Source organism: Balaenoptera ricei, chromosome 1 (genome assembly GCF_028023285.1).
Source record: "Balaenoptera ricei isolate mBalRic1 chromosome 1, mBalRic1.hap2, whole genome shotgun sequence".
Classification (NCBI taxonomy): Eukaryota; Metazoa; Chordata; class Mammalia; order Artiodactyla; family Balaenopteridae; genus Balaenoptera; species Balaenoptera ricei.
In genome coordinates, this window is record NC_082639.1 from 171,543,231 (window position 1) to 171,560,001 (window position 16,771).

General features: G+C 44.4%; 1 protein-coding gene across 1 annotated transcript in view; it reads left to right on the forward strand.

Annotated features, from left to right (window-relative positions):
• The first annotated feature begins 5,387 nt into the window (after positions 1 to 5,387).
• Positions 5,388 to 16,771, forward strand: part of TP53BP2 (tumor protein p53 binding protein 2) — a 66,808-nt gene continuing 55,424 nt past the window's right edge. The window contains exon 1 of the mRNA XM_059941897.1: positions 5,388 to 5,743. Within this exon, the coding sequence (XP_059797880.1) occupies positions 5,717 to 5,743 (27 nt within the window). The 5' untranslated portion in view covers positions 5,388 to 5,716. The remainder of the gene's footprint in view (positions 5,744 to 16,771) is intronic.

Here is a 16,771-nt window from a genome sequence, read left to right on the forward strand (position 1 = left end):
TAGAGTAAACACAAGAAGACAGAAAAGTATGATTAACTTCTATGTACATTTATCACCTGGCCCCAATGTCCTTCAGACCTCAGTTCTACCCCATCCATATGCCCATCCACTTTGATTAAAGACCTTCAAGCATGGGAGTGACATGATTACACTTTTGCTAAAAAGATCATTCTTGTTGCTCTTAGAGCAGGAGTGGCAAACTTCCTCTTTAAAGGGCCAGGTAGTAAATATTTCAGGCTTTGCTGGACATACAGTCTCTGCCACAACTACTCAACTCCCCTCTCGTAGTGTAAAAGCAGCCACAGACAACATGTAAACAAATATGTGTGGCTGTATTCCAATAAAACTTTCCTTAAGGACACAGAAATTTGAATTTCATATAATTTTCTTGTGTCACAACATATTCTTCTTTTGATTCCTCCCCTCTCCCTCCAGTATTAAAAAATGTAAAAACCGTATTTGCTCACAGGCAATACAAAAACTGGTGGAGGGCAGATTTGGCCTGTTGTTTGCCAACTCCTAGGGTGGAGAATGGATTGGAGCAAACAGGGCAGGAAGATCTGCCTGAGGCTATTGCAGGAATCAGGAACAAAACCTCACTATACCCAGCAAAGAGAAAAGAGAGCATGGTAAACACTGATTAAGTACCATCAATTCTACATTTATTGAGTACCTACCACGCCCAGGCACAAAGTTAGGGCTGAAGATACACAAATAAATGAATAAACAAATAGCTTTTGCCACTGAGTCTAGTTGGGGAGACAAATGTGTTCTTTTCTATATCATAAGGTAAGTACCATAATAAATAAATTACTTATATATATATAAATGGCTATGGAATATAGATGAGATATTGATTAATTCTGTTTGAGAAACATCAAACATGACTTCCAAGAATGACATTTAGGAAGGCACCTAAAAGATGAGCAGAAGTAGGATGTGGGGGAAGATATTCAAGGCAAAGAGAAAAGTGTGGATGGAGGCAAGGAGGCTTGAGACTCAAAATTCTGCCCCATCTCTGTCTTTTGGTTACTGCTAATTTGAAGGGAGTGTAGGAGAGAACCAAATAAACTTGTAGGCGAAGAAACCTGAAAAATGGAGTATCTGAGATTTCAAGAGGGAGCATAATTGGTAGAACACATGGTCCCACGCGATCGATCTTCTTCCACCTCCCTGACCACTCTTCTTGTTCACTCAGCGCCAGGCACACTGGTCCTGTTTGCTGGTTTTTCTTTTTTTTTGGCTGCACCCTGTGGCTCACAGGATCTAAGTTCCCCTACCAGGGATTGAACCCAGGCCCTCACAGTGAAAGCGCAGAGTCCCAACCACTGGACCGCCAGGGAATTCCCTGCTGTTTCTTTAAGATGCCAGGCACACTCCTGCCTCAGGCTCTTTGTCCCTGTTCTTCCCACTGCCTAGAGTCCCATTGCCTCCCTTGCTTCATCCCTCAGAGGACTGCTCTGACCACCCTATCCAAAACAGGCACTACTCTCTTTGGTTTACCTAGTTGTTTCCCCCGCCCCACAAAGCATTTATTATAATCTCATTCATTTATTGTCTAACTCCCTGACTAGAATCCAAGCTTCATGAAGGCAGAGTCTTTGTTTTGCAGGCTGTTGTGTCTCTAGAGTCTAGAATGGTGCCTGGCAACATTCAGGCACACAGGGTGAAATGAAGGAGAGGAAGGAAGCGGAGAAGGCTGCATGATGGGTTGGAAGTGGAAGAAAGGATATTGCAGGAGTATAATGTAAGCTCCAATAGCCTCTGTTTTATTGGGTAAGGAAACTGGGAGTTCATCTTCTGAGCGGGGGAGGGATGCAAGGTTTGGAACACCTGAGGGAAATGGGAAAGAAAGTAACATGGGGAGGAAGTTGGGAACTCAAACATTTGAACTCAAGCCAAACAAGTGATTAATTGTACTGTGCCTGGGGCTGAGGTGAGATCCAAAGAGAACACAGCTCATCCGCACCCAGCTGGTGGTGATTTGATTTATCTTTCTCGGAGTTGAATATAGAATTATAGAGTCCGGAGAAACGAGGACAGGATCTCGGCAGAATAAGCAGGTGAGAGTGGGAATGAAGAAATAGGTGGAACTTTGGAAGGGAGAAAACAACCCATCAGAGAGCTATATGTGATGGCACAGAATCTGAAGGAATGAAACCAAAGCATAGACAGGGGTTCACTGGTTTCATGCTCAACGCTAAAAAAGAAAAAAAAAAAAGGAAAGAAAGAAAAGAAAACAAAACCCTCAACAGAAACACGCCTGCTATTTGGCAGCAGGGAATTCTCAATTGGCTGGAAGTGAGTTTTGGGACAAATCGCCAGCTGCTGTCCCCTTTTCTTCCTCTCCTCAGAAGAAACAGGCAGTAAAACAAACTGTTTGTGAGAACAGGCAGGAAAGAAATAGACCTGGCCATCTTATTCCAATAATTCTCTCCTTTCTTCTACTGCTGTTATTATTAATAAGCCAGGGCTGTCGATGCTCCCTCTAAATATAATTTACTATTGTGTGTGACCAGTTTTTGGATGGCAAAGAGAGATGTTTTCTCATTGTTGGGAACGGGAGGTTTAGTGACCGATATCCAGAATTCTTTTCCTGGATGACTTGGATCATGGTATCTTATAGTTGTTTCTGAGATTTCTTTGTATGCCAGAAAATAATGAAAGCCAGCGGAATATGAGGTAGGTTTTTTTGTGTTACACAGTCCCTGCCGGTTGCCAAAAGGGAGTCTTGCTTTCCACAAATGTGCTAAATTCCAGGATTAGGGTTTCTCTTATTTTTATTAAGATTCTCAAATTTAACATGATTGCCTCTTCCCTGCAACTTGCCACTCAGGGTCTTCTCCCTCTCAGTTGGTAGCAGCTTCCATCCTGCAGGACAAAAACCTTGAACTCACCCTTGACTTTTTACTCTCCTATTCCATATCTATCCTATCAGGAAATTCTATGGGTTCGGCCTTCAAAATACATCCCACATCTGACCACTTTTCACCACATCCACTGTTACTGCCCAAGCCACTTTCATCTTTTGCTTGGATTATTGCAAGTTCTTCCTACAGGTTCTCTGCTAACTTTCTGTCTGTTTTCCATGGCAGCTAGAATGATTCCATTAAAATATGTCAGATCATGGTACTCATCTGTTCAAAATCTTTCCATGACTCCCCATTTCACTCAGAGTAAAAGCCAAAGTCCTTACAATGGCCCTCAAGGCTGTACATTATCCGGCTCCTTATATCACTCTACCTCATCTGCTACTTCTCTCCTCCTTATCTAGTCTCCTCCAGCCATCCTGGCCTCCTTGACGTTCCTGGAATATGCCAAGTAGGCTCCCATCTTAAGGCCTTCGCACTGGCTGTTCCCTCTGCCTGGAAGCCTTCATGAAGGCTGTAGTTCAGAGATCCCCAACTGCCCGGCTGTGGACCGGTACCAGTCCACGGCCTGTTAGGAACCCAGGCCGCACAGCAGGAGGTGAGTAGCGGGAGAGCTAGCGAAGCTTCACCTGCCACTCCCCATAACTCGCATTCATCACTCGCCTGAACTATATCCCCCCACCCCTCCCCCTCCGAAAAATTGTCTTCCCGGAAACTGGTCCCTGGTGCCAGAAAGGTTGGGGACCGCTGCTGTAGTTCACTCCTTCAAGTCTGTGCTCACAGATCATCTTTTCAGTGAGGTCTACCTTGACCACTTGATTTATTTATTCATTTATTTTTAAAGTTTTTTTTTTGATGTGGACCATTTTTTAAATCTTTACTGAATTTGTCACAATATTGCTTCTGTTTTATGTTTTGGTTTTTTTGGCCCTGAGGCATGGGGGATCTTAGCTCCCAGACCAGGGATCGAACCCACACCCCCTGCACTGGAAGGGGAAGTCTCAACCACTGGACCACCAGGGAAGTCCCTTGACCACTTGATTTAAAATGGCACCTGCATGCCTCATCCCCTTAGCCCCTTTAATTTTTTTTCTTATAACTATATTTGGTAATTTAAATAAGTATTAATTATTAATATACTCAGCTACTGATTTTTCCACCCAATTTTTGTTTTCTTCATTAATGTATCCCAGCACTTAGAAGAATACCCAGCATGTAGTAGGTATTGGATAAATATTTACTGAATAAAGGGATGAATTCCCTTTACTTGACTTAGGACAATCCTCTTAATAAAGCTAGACTTTAAACTAGAGTTTTGGAGAAATTTTAATACTAATCAAATTAGCCATAGTTTAATACTTAATATTTCCAGATATGTAGCTGGGAGAGTAGGATAGGACTTTGATGGAGATTCTGGTAAGGGATATATTGGACAACGAAAGAATTGTCCATCCTTGAGGCTAGATAAATCCAGGTGCTTCACTCCACTTAAGCTCGCTCACAGGGACAATTTTGCCAGAACTACGGCTTCCTGGAGTTAGGGTTCCTGGAATCTGTCTCCCTGGAAGGTGGAAGAGGGTGCCTGAACCAGCTCTGCTACTCTTTCGAAATGAGCCTCTGCAATTCTCCTAGGCCTTCGCTTAGCTCCCTGCAAAGGGAGCAGTGTGTGGTCATATCCGAGACTGTCCTGAGGGTGTAACAAGCACCCTTCAGAGAGGAAATCCAGGACATTCTTGAGTAACAGAAAAGCAGCGCCTCAGAAAGCTGCTTTGCGCATTTCAAACTTTTTTGGTTTTATTTACTTATTTTTATTGTGGTAAAACAGACAAAATTGACCATTTTAGTCATTTTTAAATGTTTGGGTTTTTTTGTTTGTTTTTAGTTATAGAAAGTCACACATGAGTTCTAAATCAGAATTTGGACGATGGCAAATGAGACGAAAGGCGACAGCCCGAGGACTCCTTCACCAGGAACTCTCGGAATGCGCTGCGGGCTGAGACGGCCCCGCCGATCTCCATCTTGTTGGGACGGGGCAGTCGCCGGGCCTCCAGGGACATCGGCCGATCCAGCCGTGCGGCCGGGTCCTCCCATGAGGTCCGGTCGCCTGGCTCCGGCCGAGCCCCGCGGCACTGCCGCGGGGAGGACCCGTCCAGGTGCCGAGTCTCGGGCCAAGGTTCAGCCTCCCGGCCCAGTTCGAAACTGCGGGGAGGTGACGGCCGCGGCCCCCGGGCTCCTCCGGAGTCTTTCATTATTCCGTCTTTCAGAGGCGGCCTTACAGTCCCCGGCCCCGCCTGCAGGCGCGCGCTCCGGTCGCTCCGCCGCGCGCCCCCGGCGACGCGTCGTCCGAAGGCAAATAAAGAAACGGTGACCCGGCGCCCGCCGACCCGGGCGCGAGCCAGCCGCCTCGCCTCCCTCCCGCCGCGGGCCCGCGCAGGCGCGCGCGGCTTCGTCCCCGCGGCCTCGTCTCAGCGGCCTCCCCTCCCCCAGCCAGCCTCGCGCGCCGCGGGCGGGGCTCCGTGCGGGGGGCGGAGCCGGCGCGGGCTCGGCGGGGGACAGGCCCCGGGATTAGTTGGTTTCGGAGCAAAGAGGGGAGTCCGGGCTGTCGCGAGCGCTGAGGAGACAAAGCCGCGTCCGGGGGCCCGGTCGGAGGTGGGCCCGGGGCTCGGTGGCGCCCCAGACCGCGGGGAGAACTCTGCGGACCCGCACGCCGCCCCGCCACCCGCCGTCGCTTTGCAACAGGTCCGCCGCCTCCCGGGCGGCCTCCCTCTGCGCTCCCCTCCCCCGCACCGCGCGACCCCGGGGGCGCCTCCGCTCGGCTCCGAGCCGCGGTCTGGCCACCCGCTTCGATGCGGTTCGGGTCCAAAATGATGCCGGTAAGCGGGCTGGCGGGTAGGGGCCGGGGCCGGGGCCGGAAGTGTGCGGGGTCGCGGGCGGGGGTCTGGTGCGCGCCTTCGTGCAGGTCCCGAGAGGAGCCCGGGGGCCTGAGTCCGCGTCGCGGGTGGTCTTTGCGTTGCAAACCTCGGGAGAACTGCTGCGGCTCCATCCTCCGGGCTCTCCACCCCAAGCTCCTGCGTGCGGGAGTGGGGAGACCCTCACCGAGGGGAGGGGTTCCAGCAACTGCTCCAGAGTCGGTGAGGCAGCCAGTCGAACTTTTCTTTTTCTCTTTGGCTGGGTCCTGACTTTTTGCAGTTCTTGAAGGTCAAGAACAAGGGAGCCGGGAATCTTGTTATTTGCTTTGTCTTTAAACAAACAGCTTTAAGTTGGAGCGAAATATACCTACTGAAAAGAGAACCCTTGCTTTTTAGTTGAATTTCGATCTTGATAGCTGTGATGGCAGCCAAGCCACTCTATCTCTTTCTGGAAACTGGTTTTAATAAATGCAACCTCAAAGTTTTTGATCGCAGTAAACGCATTTGCCTGGTTCCTGCTGTTTCCCACAACTTGTTTAGCGAGACTTCTGAGAAGATTAGTGAGTTCTTTATAGGCTCTGTAGGCTTTTGACGTGGCCACCAGGACACAGGTGAACAGCAGGTTTGAGACATTTGAAATGCCCCTTTCCTTCAACGGTCGCAGAACCTGGAGGGTTGCAGTGGCTTATGCAGACTTCATTAGTGTGTTTCCTCGAGGAAGTTGTACTTACACCTCTCCCACTGAAGCGGGATCATCTTGCAGTCATCTGATGTTTTCTTATGACTTCATTTGTTAAGACAAAGAAACAACTTTTCTTTTACTTTTATACAATCTGTGGAATGAGTGGCGACAAATTTTGTTTATATGCAGTCACAGATGCAGAATATAATATTCTGTCCCCAGGCCCCCTAGGTTGTGTTGAAGGAGGGCGTCCTAAACTTTCACGTACTGGTCACACTTAATTTATTGGATTTGATAATTGAGTTTAGATGGTTTGGGATAGTTTGTCCTGCCAGGATTCAGGGAATTTGAAAGTGTTAATAGCATTATGCATCCTATTTTAGTTTAATACCTGTTTATGAAGTTAGGTTTGTGATGTGAATGCCCAATATTAAAATACGGACATTGGATAAGGGTGAGGGATTTTGCTGTTAAAATTTTTTATTCCTTGGATTTACATTTCTTTGCCTTAAAATAACTTTTGCAAGTTGTCTGTGAATTCTTCTTAAAAATAGGAGCAAGACAACAAGTGTGAGTTGTTGCAATATGATTTCTTCCTTGAAGAAGGAAGGTATTCTTTGGGCTTTCTTAATGCTTATGAAAGTTTTCTTTCTCCCAACTACATACCAGATCATCACAATCTATAAAAGTTTATGTAGCTCTTTAGACTATATTTGAAATTTAGCAGCATGTTTCTTCTGACTGCCTTTCCTAATGTCAGTAGACTCTTAATGAGACTCTGTGTGGTGTGATGGCATGCGCAGTATTTGCTCAGCTCCTACCTTTGGGACTGTAGCCTTTTTTCTTTTTTACTGATTTGTTCCTCAATTTCACCATCTGCAAAATGGGGATGATAGTAGCTCTTAGGGTGGTTGTGAGGATTAGAGTTACTGTCTATGAAGCAGTTAGTGTCTCATTGCCTCGCTTAGAATAGTTGCTAGATAAGAACTTCTCCTGAATTTGCAATATTGGTTAAACTGGAGATTCTTATACTTGCGACACATAAAAATATGAAACAAATTTTCATTTAGTAACCTCATGTTATATGTGTCTCTATCCTGTAATGTTTGGGGTACTTGAAAATAAGATTGTTTTCTTAAATATATTCTCCTCTTTAGCTTTTAATGTGGATTTTTATTCCACCAAGTGAGGTTTTGAATTTATTACTTTGAAAAATTCTAATTTATCAGGAAGAGCATTATGCTTAATATGGAAAAATGGATAGTCTCAGAAAGTAGATAGTTGCCTTGATATGCTTTCTTGTTGGGGTAAAATGTACGTAACATAAAAATGACCATTTTAACCGTTTTTAAGTGTATAGTTCTGTGGCATTAAGAGTACATTTTTTTGATCTGCTTTTAAAGGCATGTTAAAAATAATTTGCTGTTGATATTTAGACTGCATTATATTAAAAATGTGCAAATAAATTGTGTTCATGTGTTTTCTCACCAAATGTTAGAGAATCAAGTGATTTTCTTCCATGTGGGACATGAAGTGATACTTGGACCCCAAACCAGAAGGGGATGATGCATTTTAGCAGGCTAACTAAAAATAAGTAGACAAGCGCTGAGGATCACAATAGAGGAAATGATAGGGTACTGCAGAAAAGGGGGTAATAATTACACTCATTTTCAGATACCTCAGATACCTGCCATAGTTAGTATGTCTGGTTCTGTGATATTTCCACAACTTGGTGAGGAGAAACTGATTATTCTTTCATACTTGACACCTTATTTTTTCTTCATTAAAGAAAGGGTCATTTGCAGTTTGACAGTATGGCTTTTTAGTGAGCCACTCTCATATTGTATTTACTTATCAAATAAAGGGAAATCATTATTAAAAGCAAAATTTCTCAGCCATTTAAAATTATATCAGATATCTTTTTTTCATTACTTTGATTTTGTGAAGTGTTGTATTCAAAGAAGAATGTTTTTATGAAGGAGCTTAGCTAACTCTATAAGCATTCACTGTTCTTTTTAGATATAGTTTTATAAAAATTTTTGTTTGTACTTGCTGCTGAAACGTAAATTAACAAAATGTACACACAAAAGCACACACAGTATTCTGCGGTGCCACATGGAAGGCCAGAGGACTTGAATTTGCCTGTCTCCGTGGTTGATGTCATATATTTGGCGTTTATATCCAGCTGTGATGGAAATGAACTGCATCTGTGCTGTCCAGTATGGTAGCCACCAGCCACCTGCAGCCACTGCGCTTGAAATGGGACTAGTGGGACCAAGGAATTGAATTTTTTAAAAAAATATATTTAATTTTAATTACATCGAAATAGTCACATGTGCCTGGTGGCCGCTGACTGTATTGACAGTGCAGTTTGACGAAGTGGCACAAAGGATAATTTTACATTTGAATCCCATATTGCAGCTTCACATTTACATTAATAGTTTAAATGAAATAGTGATGGCCTGTTTATCCCTAATGACTTGGAGAATGGTTTTTCCGATTATTTAATTTAGTGTTCTGTTTAAACAAATTTTATCACGTAGCCCTAATACGGATAATATTTTCGAGAAAATAATAGCTTATTTTAAAGAGCTCAATTGAACCAATCATGATTTATTTTTAGGTTTATGGCTTCTTATCTTTTGGTGCTTCAGAGGTATCGTAATTATTTCTAGTTATCCCATGATGCTGTGAAATAATATCTGATTATTTGAGCTTCTAGTCTGGGGAGTCTGGGACCAAAAAAATGGGATATTGTAGTAGCTCCTTTAGAAGTTTGATACCTGGTCAGTCGGATTTATATATTTCTAAAGGCAACTAGGTGCAGCTTCGTTAGCTGTACAGCCCAAGAGCTTAACTTCTGCTGAAATACTTGTATTATTTTCATGTAGAATTGCTGGTTTTATTTGCACGTATTTTCCCAAACTGAAATTGTGTTTTGAAATTACGAACCTTTCAAGTTATAACATTGGAACATTGTATTATTATGATTGTACCATGTCCTGAAAGAATTTCTTTTTGTTGTTGAGTAGTAATGTAGTGAGTTAGTTTAGGTTTTATTCCAGAAGAAAGTTTAAGGTAGGTTCTCTATAGATTGTCATTCTCAAAGGCTGTTAAACAAATCATCTATTTTAAAAAATGTGCAAAGTATCTCACATTTCATGTGCTGTAGTGAAATTTGTTGCCTTGTGACTTCTGCTACACTAATTAAAAGCTGAAAAGCATTTAATAATTTCTGTATTTTTACCTGTTTCAGAGAAACCAGATTTAGACTTTATAAAGAAACGTAGCACAAACCTGCTTATATTTAAAAAATTAACTTAGAACTTCTTTATCTGGGAGGGACACGGAGGGTCCTTTATTCATACACTGCTTCTGGGAAGAACTGTTTTCTCTCCCTCTTCACGTCCCCTGCCCCCCAGCAGCAGACAGTAAAAACAAGAAAACAAAACCTCTCTTTTCTGGAGCTTTTAAGGAATACTGTAGACCTTTATCTCTTGGTAATCTACCATGGTGTGTGAGACTCCTTAAAAAGTCTTTCTAAAGCTAACTTAACACTGAGCCATTCTTGCAGCTCATGTGAGGTCCAGCCTCGCTCCAGCTCAAATAAGGTAACTGCGTACCAATACATGTTGGTATGATTTGCCATCATGTATTGTAAACCTCTCACCACCCTTCTCTACTAACAAGTATCACAAAGAATATGAAGAATGGGATATAAGAATTCAGGAATCCAGGGTGTTCTTTTCAGCTCATGCCATGTAATCAAGTCAAACATTATTTAAATACTTCTTTTTTTGACGGTGTGCTAGGTACTGAACAGAACATTTTCCTTAATCAGATGTCGTTGAGAAAAGCAAACATAGACGACAGACCATGTGAGAGGTATACTTACTCTGGAGTGGTAGGTGAGACAGTAAAATTTTTCATCTTGTTGGGGAGAGCCAAGAAGTCTTAGTCATTAGGAGATCCTTTAGGAGCACTGAGCGTTAAGGAGGGTTCTTAAAACGTTCTGCATACCGTCTTATCAAAAGAAAACTATCTTATCGAAGAAATGCAAATTCTCAACATAGTTAGGTCATGTGCAAGAAAAGTAGCTTCGCAGACTCAGCCACTGTGGCCATTTTTAGCTCTTTTCTACATAAAATTTATCCAAAAAACAAATGATTTATTTGGTTAATGGAACCAGATTTTCATTGAAAACGTTCATGGGGCCAGTAAATACTGAACTTTCCCTTTTGAAATGCACATTTCAGTGGTTTTTCTAGAAACAGATTTATAACTTAGTACTATTTATTTAAATTTGAAACATTTCTACCAGAAATCCCTAAGGCGCAAGTTTAGGAAAGTAATGGAAAACCATAAGGAGTAAACTATGGTAGAATACCAGTTTAAACTGCTAGTGGTAAAAATAAAAAATGGTCAAGGCAGTGTAATGGTCTTCCACAGTGGAATGAACAATTTCTCTGTAAACCAGCATGGTTGAAAGCCCTGTGCTCTCATTTCCCACCCAGGATGGAGAGGGAGCTTCTCCTGGAACCCCTCATGTGCCCAACACCTGCCTCGAGGTTAGGCTGCTCATCCCAGGTAATCTCCTTATGACCCTGTGAAGCGAGGCTACCCCCTTCTTATACAACAGATAAGGAATTTCAAGCTCAAAGGGTTTCGGTAATTTACTGCAGGTCACTTGGCAGAAATGAAATGAAAACGAGGTCTACCTGTGAAGAAATGTTCTAGAATGGTTTTATTTTTGTTTTGTTTTTTTTGGCTGAGCCGCATGGCATGTGGGATCTTAGTTTCCCCACCAGGGATTGAATCCATGCCCCCTGCAGTGGAAGCCCGGAGTCCTAACCACTGGACCACCAGGGAAGTCTCTCTAGAATGTTTTTATATACTGGGCAGGACAGTAGTCATGATGTTCTTTTGGCTAATGATAACTTCAAATATTGCTTTTCAGAGCATAACTATAATTATTTTTGACGTAGAAAAAGGAAAACAGAGGTATCCTCCCATATTTAAATCCAAACTGGATGAGAAGATTGGTAAATGTTTCTTATCAAGTTTCGACTGATGTGGAGCTGACCTCACCCTGTGCAGAGTAAACATCTCAGTGACTATTATTTTTTTCTATGTCTAATACTTCCATAGAGATCTTAATTCTTCCACATCAGCAGGGAAAGAGAAGGGGTGTAATGATTACCCTTTTTTTTCCTCTTCTTTTTTTTTTAATGTTTACCTTTTGTATGAGGGGTGTTGGATAATCTTTCTTTCGATGGTATCTTTAAACAGGGTGTGAAGGTGATGAGGTAGGAAAGAAAGGGCAGAGTAGAGTAGGCGTGTTGGGAGCCGTGGAGGGCAAGGAAAGTGTGGAGTCTGCTGAGAGATTGCCATCGACATTGTGCAGTCATTTCCAGTGGCTTGAGAGGTACAGCAATGACTTGAAGGAATGCCCACTGCTGGTGGGATCTCCGGACGGGGGCAGAGTGACAGCATCTCCCCTTGCTGCCCCAGGGTTGTCTGTATAGTGAGGAATAGTGATTCAGTTTAATCAGATGAATTTATCGGAAATAAACTAGGGACTGATGTCAAACGAAATCACATTAAATCATCGCTCTTCATTCTTCCTCATTAACCTGCTGATTGTTTTTGGATGGCCTTTTGGAGACAACATCTGTTCAACAGGTATTTAGTGAACATCCACTATATTCCAGCCACTGTTCTAAGTGCCATGGACACAGGAAAGAAGAAGAGAGTTTTCAGGGAGCTTACCTTTCAAGAAGTTTAGTGTGGGGCTTGGAGGGGGGTGGATATGGAAAGTAAAAAAAACAAAACATGAGAGTTATGTAGGATTTAAATAGCATCATGTGACTGGGATGGCTGCTTTAGATTGGATGGTCAGGGAAGTGACATTTCGGCTGAGACCTGAATGACAAGACGGGGCTGGTCCTGTGAAGATTTGTGGGAGGGGCATATCAAGTAGGCAGAATTCCCAGGGGCTGGTGCAAAGGCCCGGAGGAAGCAATGGGGATGGTGAGGCTGGAGATTAGCGGGCTGGGGGCGAGTGGCAGGAGTGGAGGTGGAGAGGTGCAGCGTGTAGGCTTTCCTCGGCTGGGGCAGAGATTTTAGGTGCAGGGGAAGGGATGTGGCAGCCACTGGAAGAGTTTTTTTTTTTTTTTTTAAACATTTTAAATTTTATTTATTTATTTATTTATTTTTGGCTCTGTTGGGTCTTTGTTTCTGTGCGAGGGCTTTCTCTGGTTGCGGCAAGTGGGGGCCACTCTTCATCGCGGTGCGCGGGCCTCTCACTATCGTGGCCTCTCTTGTTGCGGAGCACACGCTCCAGACGCGCAGGCTCAGTAGTTGTGGCTCACGGGCCCAGTTGCTCCGCGGCACGTGGGATCTTCCCAGACCAGGGCTTGAACCGATGTCCCCTGCATTGGCAGGCAGATTCTCAACCACTGCGCCACCAGGGAAGCCCTGGAAGAGTTTTAAGCAGTAAAAGTGACATAATCTGAGAGATTAGAAAAGATCCCTCTGTTGCTGTGTGAGAATGGATGATGGCGGTGCCAGAGCGAAAGAACTGGGAAAGGTGCGAGAGACTGATAACCCACGTCATAGGAAGACTACAGAAAACCACCTAAGATGGATAAAAGCGTTATTACACCGAGGGCCCAGCTGTTAGCGTGAAGTGGCTGTGGACTCAGTCCACGCAGTGTGTGACTTGCTCTAGGCGTTCAGAAGCTTCAGGGGTGAGAGAAGAAACAGTAACACCTGCCCGGGGTTGGGATTAAGACCAGGACAGGGATGGGGAGGGTGACGTGTCCACAAGCTCCTCCTGTGGGACGAAAGAGAAACCAGACTTTTTATATCATTAGAGAGCTCTGCAGAGCTTGAGAGAAAGCCTTCTTCTGTCCCCCTGGTTCTTTAAACGGAGCGGGGCACATCAGGTTTCTTACAGAAAGCCATAACCCTGCAAGTGTTTTACAACAACTGTGCCTTTGACCATGTGACCACGCCACCTTGGAAGCTTCTGATACTTTCACCTACAAGTTCCTTGACCTCCTTTTTTCTTTTTATTTAGCGCTGTGATAATCTTCATTTTATTGGCAGATACAAAGCAGCCAGCGACCTAGGAAATTCAAGTCAGAGGTGACTTGAATTCTAGAAAGGGTCTCCTCGTGCCAGTGTTTTTCTGTACCACGACAATATCTAGTTGCTAACTGATAGCTGGTTTGTGATGTGTAGGTCGTTTTTTGGTAATTTATTGATCTCCTGGAAAGGGGGGCTATTTTGGATAACACTTTTACTTTAAAGGTAGATAGGATCCTTTCTCTGGTAGGTTTTGCTTGCTGCTTTCAGTGGTCGGGAGACCTGGGCGTTATCCTGCTTTCCTTCCGTTCTTCTGTTTTCTCCCATAATGGTTTCATCACTGTCACGGACCCCTCCTCTCTAGCCCCTCGTGCTCCTCTTCTGCATTACCCCTCGCCTGCCTGGACTGGGGTGATCCTCTCCTTATTTATCTTCTTACCCTTACTGTTCTTCATGCCTTCATTCCATCTACACACTACTTCGTGGTGGTCTTTCTTACACTACTTCGTGGTGGTCTGTCTTTTTTTTTTTTAATTAATTAATTGATTTATTTTTGGCTGCGTTGGGTCTTCGTTGCTGCGCGTGGGCTTTCTCTAGTTGTGGCGAGTGGGGGCTACTCATCCTTGCGGTGCGCGGGCTTCTCTTTGCGGTGGCTTCTCTTGTTGCGTAGCACGGGCTCTAGGCGCATGGGTTGCAGTAGTTGTGGCATGCGGGCTCAGTAATTGTGGCTCGCGGGCTTCAGTAGTTGTGGCTCGTGGACTCTAGAGCGCAGGCTCAGTAGTTATCGCACACGGGCTTAGTTGCTCCGCAGCATGTGGGATCTTCCCGGACCAGGGCTCGAACCCGTGTCCCTTGCATTGGCAGGCGGCTTCTTAACCACTGCGCCACCAGGGAAGACCCCGTGGTGGTCTTTCTGAGACAGCAGTCTGTCTCTTTCCCCTCCAGAATTCTTGAAGACAGACTTGTATTACTTACAGACTATGATATAAGCTGCTTAGCTAGATACAAAGTTTCTTTATTGTCTAGCCCAGTGGATTTTGGCCTTTTTGTGTCAAGATAGACTTCCAGAATATTTTGCCTCTAGTGGGCAGTGGAAGTGATTGAAAGACTCAAAACACAGAACAAGTCAGCACTTCAAACCTAGCACCCACCGTGGAGGGGGAGTAAATAGTGTGTTTGCTTTGTGCTGAATGGAAGAGCGGCTACCTCCTCACTTCTCAGCCGGCCTTCCTTCGGGATCGAGGGGCAGTTCTGGAAGATCTGCTCACCACCTCCCATGTGCTCCCAGGGACCCTGCGTTAGGACTGTTTGTGGGGCCTGATCCGTTTTCCTTTCGCTCCTGGTAAGTTGCACCTTCTTGTACATTGCCATCCACCACCTGCTCTGCACCATCTGACTTTGCCATAATTTTCTGTGTGTGTAAAACAAGTTTTGTACGTTGTAGGTTTCTACGGCGCAGCTGCGGCTCACGGGTTGAAAAGTGACCTGTCTCTTCTCTTTGTCCTCACGTCTTCCTGTTTCAGCAGTTCCAGGATTGCAGTGATGACAGCATGCTAGGTTTCCTCACGCCTTTACATGTGATGTTTTTCTGCCTGGATGGCCCTCTTCCTGCTTGTCTTACTCATCCTGCAGTTTTCGGTTCAGTAGTACTCCTTGAAAGGAGTGTTTTTTTCCCCTGTTCTCACTGCACGTCATCTGAACCTCCACCAGGAAGTTCTCCCGTTGTCACGTGTTTGCTGTGCCCCTGTGTTGCTCTGTGTGCTGCTTGAGTGTGTGGCCGGTCCTCTCGTCTCTGTGTTTCTAACACGGAGCACAGTGTGTGATACACTGTGCGCTTTTAATAAATGTTGTTTGGGTGACGAATGTTCTTATTTTTGATTTTCTTTGGCGAGGGTAGTTCTTGCCTATTTAAATTTGTGTCCATAGTTGGGTTTTAAGCTTTCCCAGAGAATTTCACAGAGGTGAAATCTTTGAAAATGGAGGACCACTTCCATAGCAAAGTGCGAGGTAGAAAGGAAAGAAGTAGAAGCAGTGGGTTGGTTGTACTCATGGCATCATGGATGGATCTTAAAAATACACTGCTTACAGGGAACTCTACTCAATGCTCTGTAATGACCTATATGGGAAAAGAATCTGAAAAAGAGTTGGATATAGGGCTTCCCTGGTGGCGCAGTGGTTGAGAATCCCCCTGCCAATGCAGGGGACACAGGTTCGATCCCTGGTCCGGGAAGATCCCACATGCCGCGGAGCAGCTAAGCCCATGCACCACAACTACTGAGCCTGTGCTCTAGAGCCCGTGAGCCACAGCTACTGAGCCGCGTGCTGCAACTACTGAGCCCGCGCGCCTAGAGCCCGTGCTCCGCAATGAGAAGCCACCGCAATGAGAAGCCCACGCACCGCAGCAAAGAGTAGCCCCCACTCGCCGCAACTAGAGAAAGCCCATGCACAGCAGCGAAGACCCAGCACAGCCAAAAATAAATAAATAAAATAAATAAATTTAAAAAAAAAGTGGATATATGTATATGTATAATTGATTTTCTTTGCGGTACAGCAGAAACTAACACAATGTTGCAAATCAACTATACTCCAATAAAAACTATAAAAAAAATTCGGTGCTTAGTGAATAAAAGCAGAAGATAGAATGAGGTCTGTAACAGTATCTTTATGTAAAACAAGACACATGCCTACAAGACAGCAGTACTCAGTTTAGAAGAAAGCATACTAACCAACGTTAAGCTTACAGAATGGTTGAGATGGTGAGATGGAGAATGAACTAGTTGAATATATTTTTTTAGTTCTTTTACTTTGTTGTTTGTCTATGACAGACATTTAAAGCAGAGTAGCCTAAAGCTTTGGTGGAATTTGAAATCTATCTAAATCAGGCTTCAGGCATAGTTGAAAAGGAGAGAAAAGATTTCTGAGGTTATCCCACAGTTAGCAGAATGCTTTGTTTTCTTGAGACACTGGCTCTGAGAAAGCTCACTTTGAAGTTATACCACGTGTTCGCATATAAACGCTTCTTACGCCTGATGACGTGAACATACTCTGTTCAAGTCTGTCTCCTGTTCACGTTCCCATCTTCTGGGGAACTTTGAGTCTTCGAACCACAGTATTGGTTCAGTTGAACAAACACGTATTACTGATTTGCTATGTGTAGTATTTTGCGGGGGGAGGAGAAAATCTGGGAGGAGGAAGCATGTAAGGACCAAAACCTCTGTCCC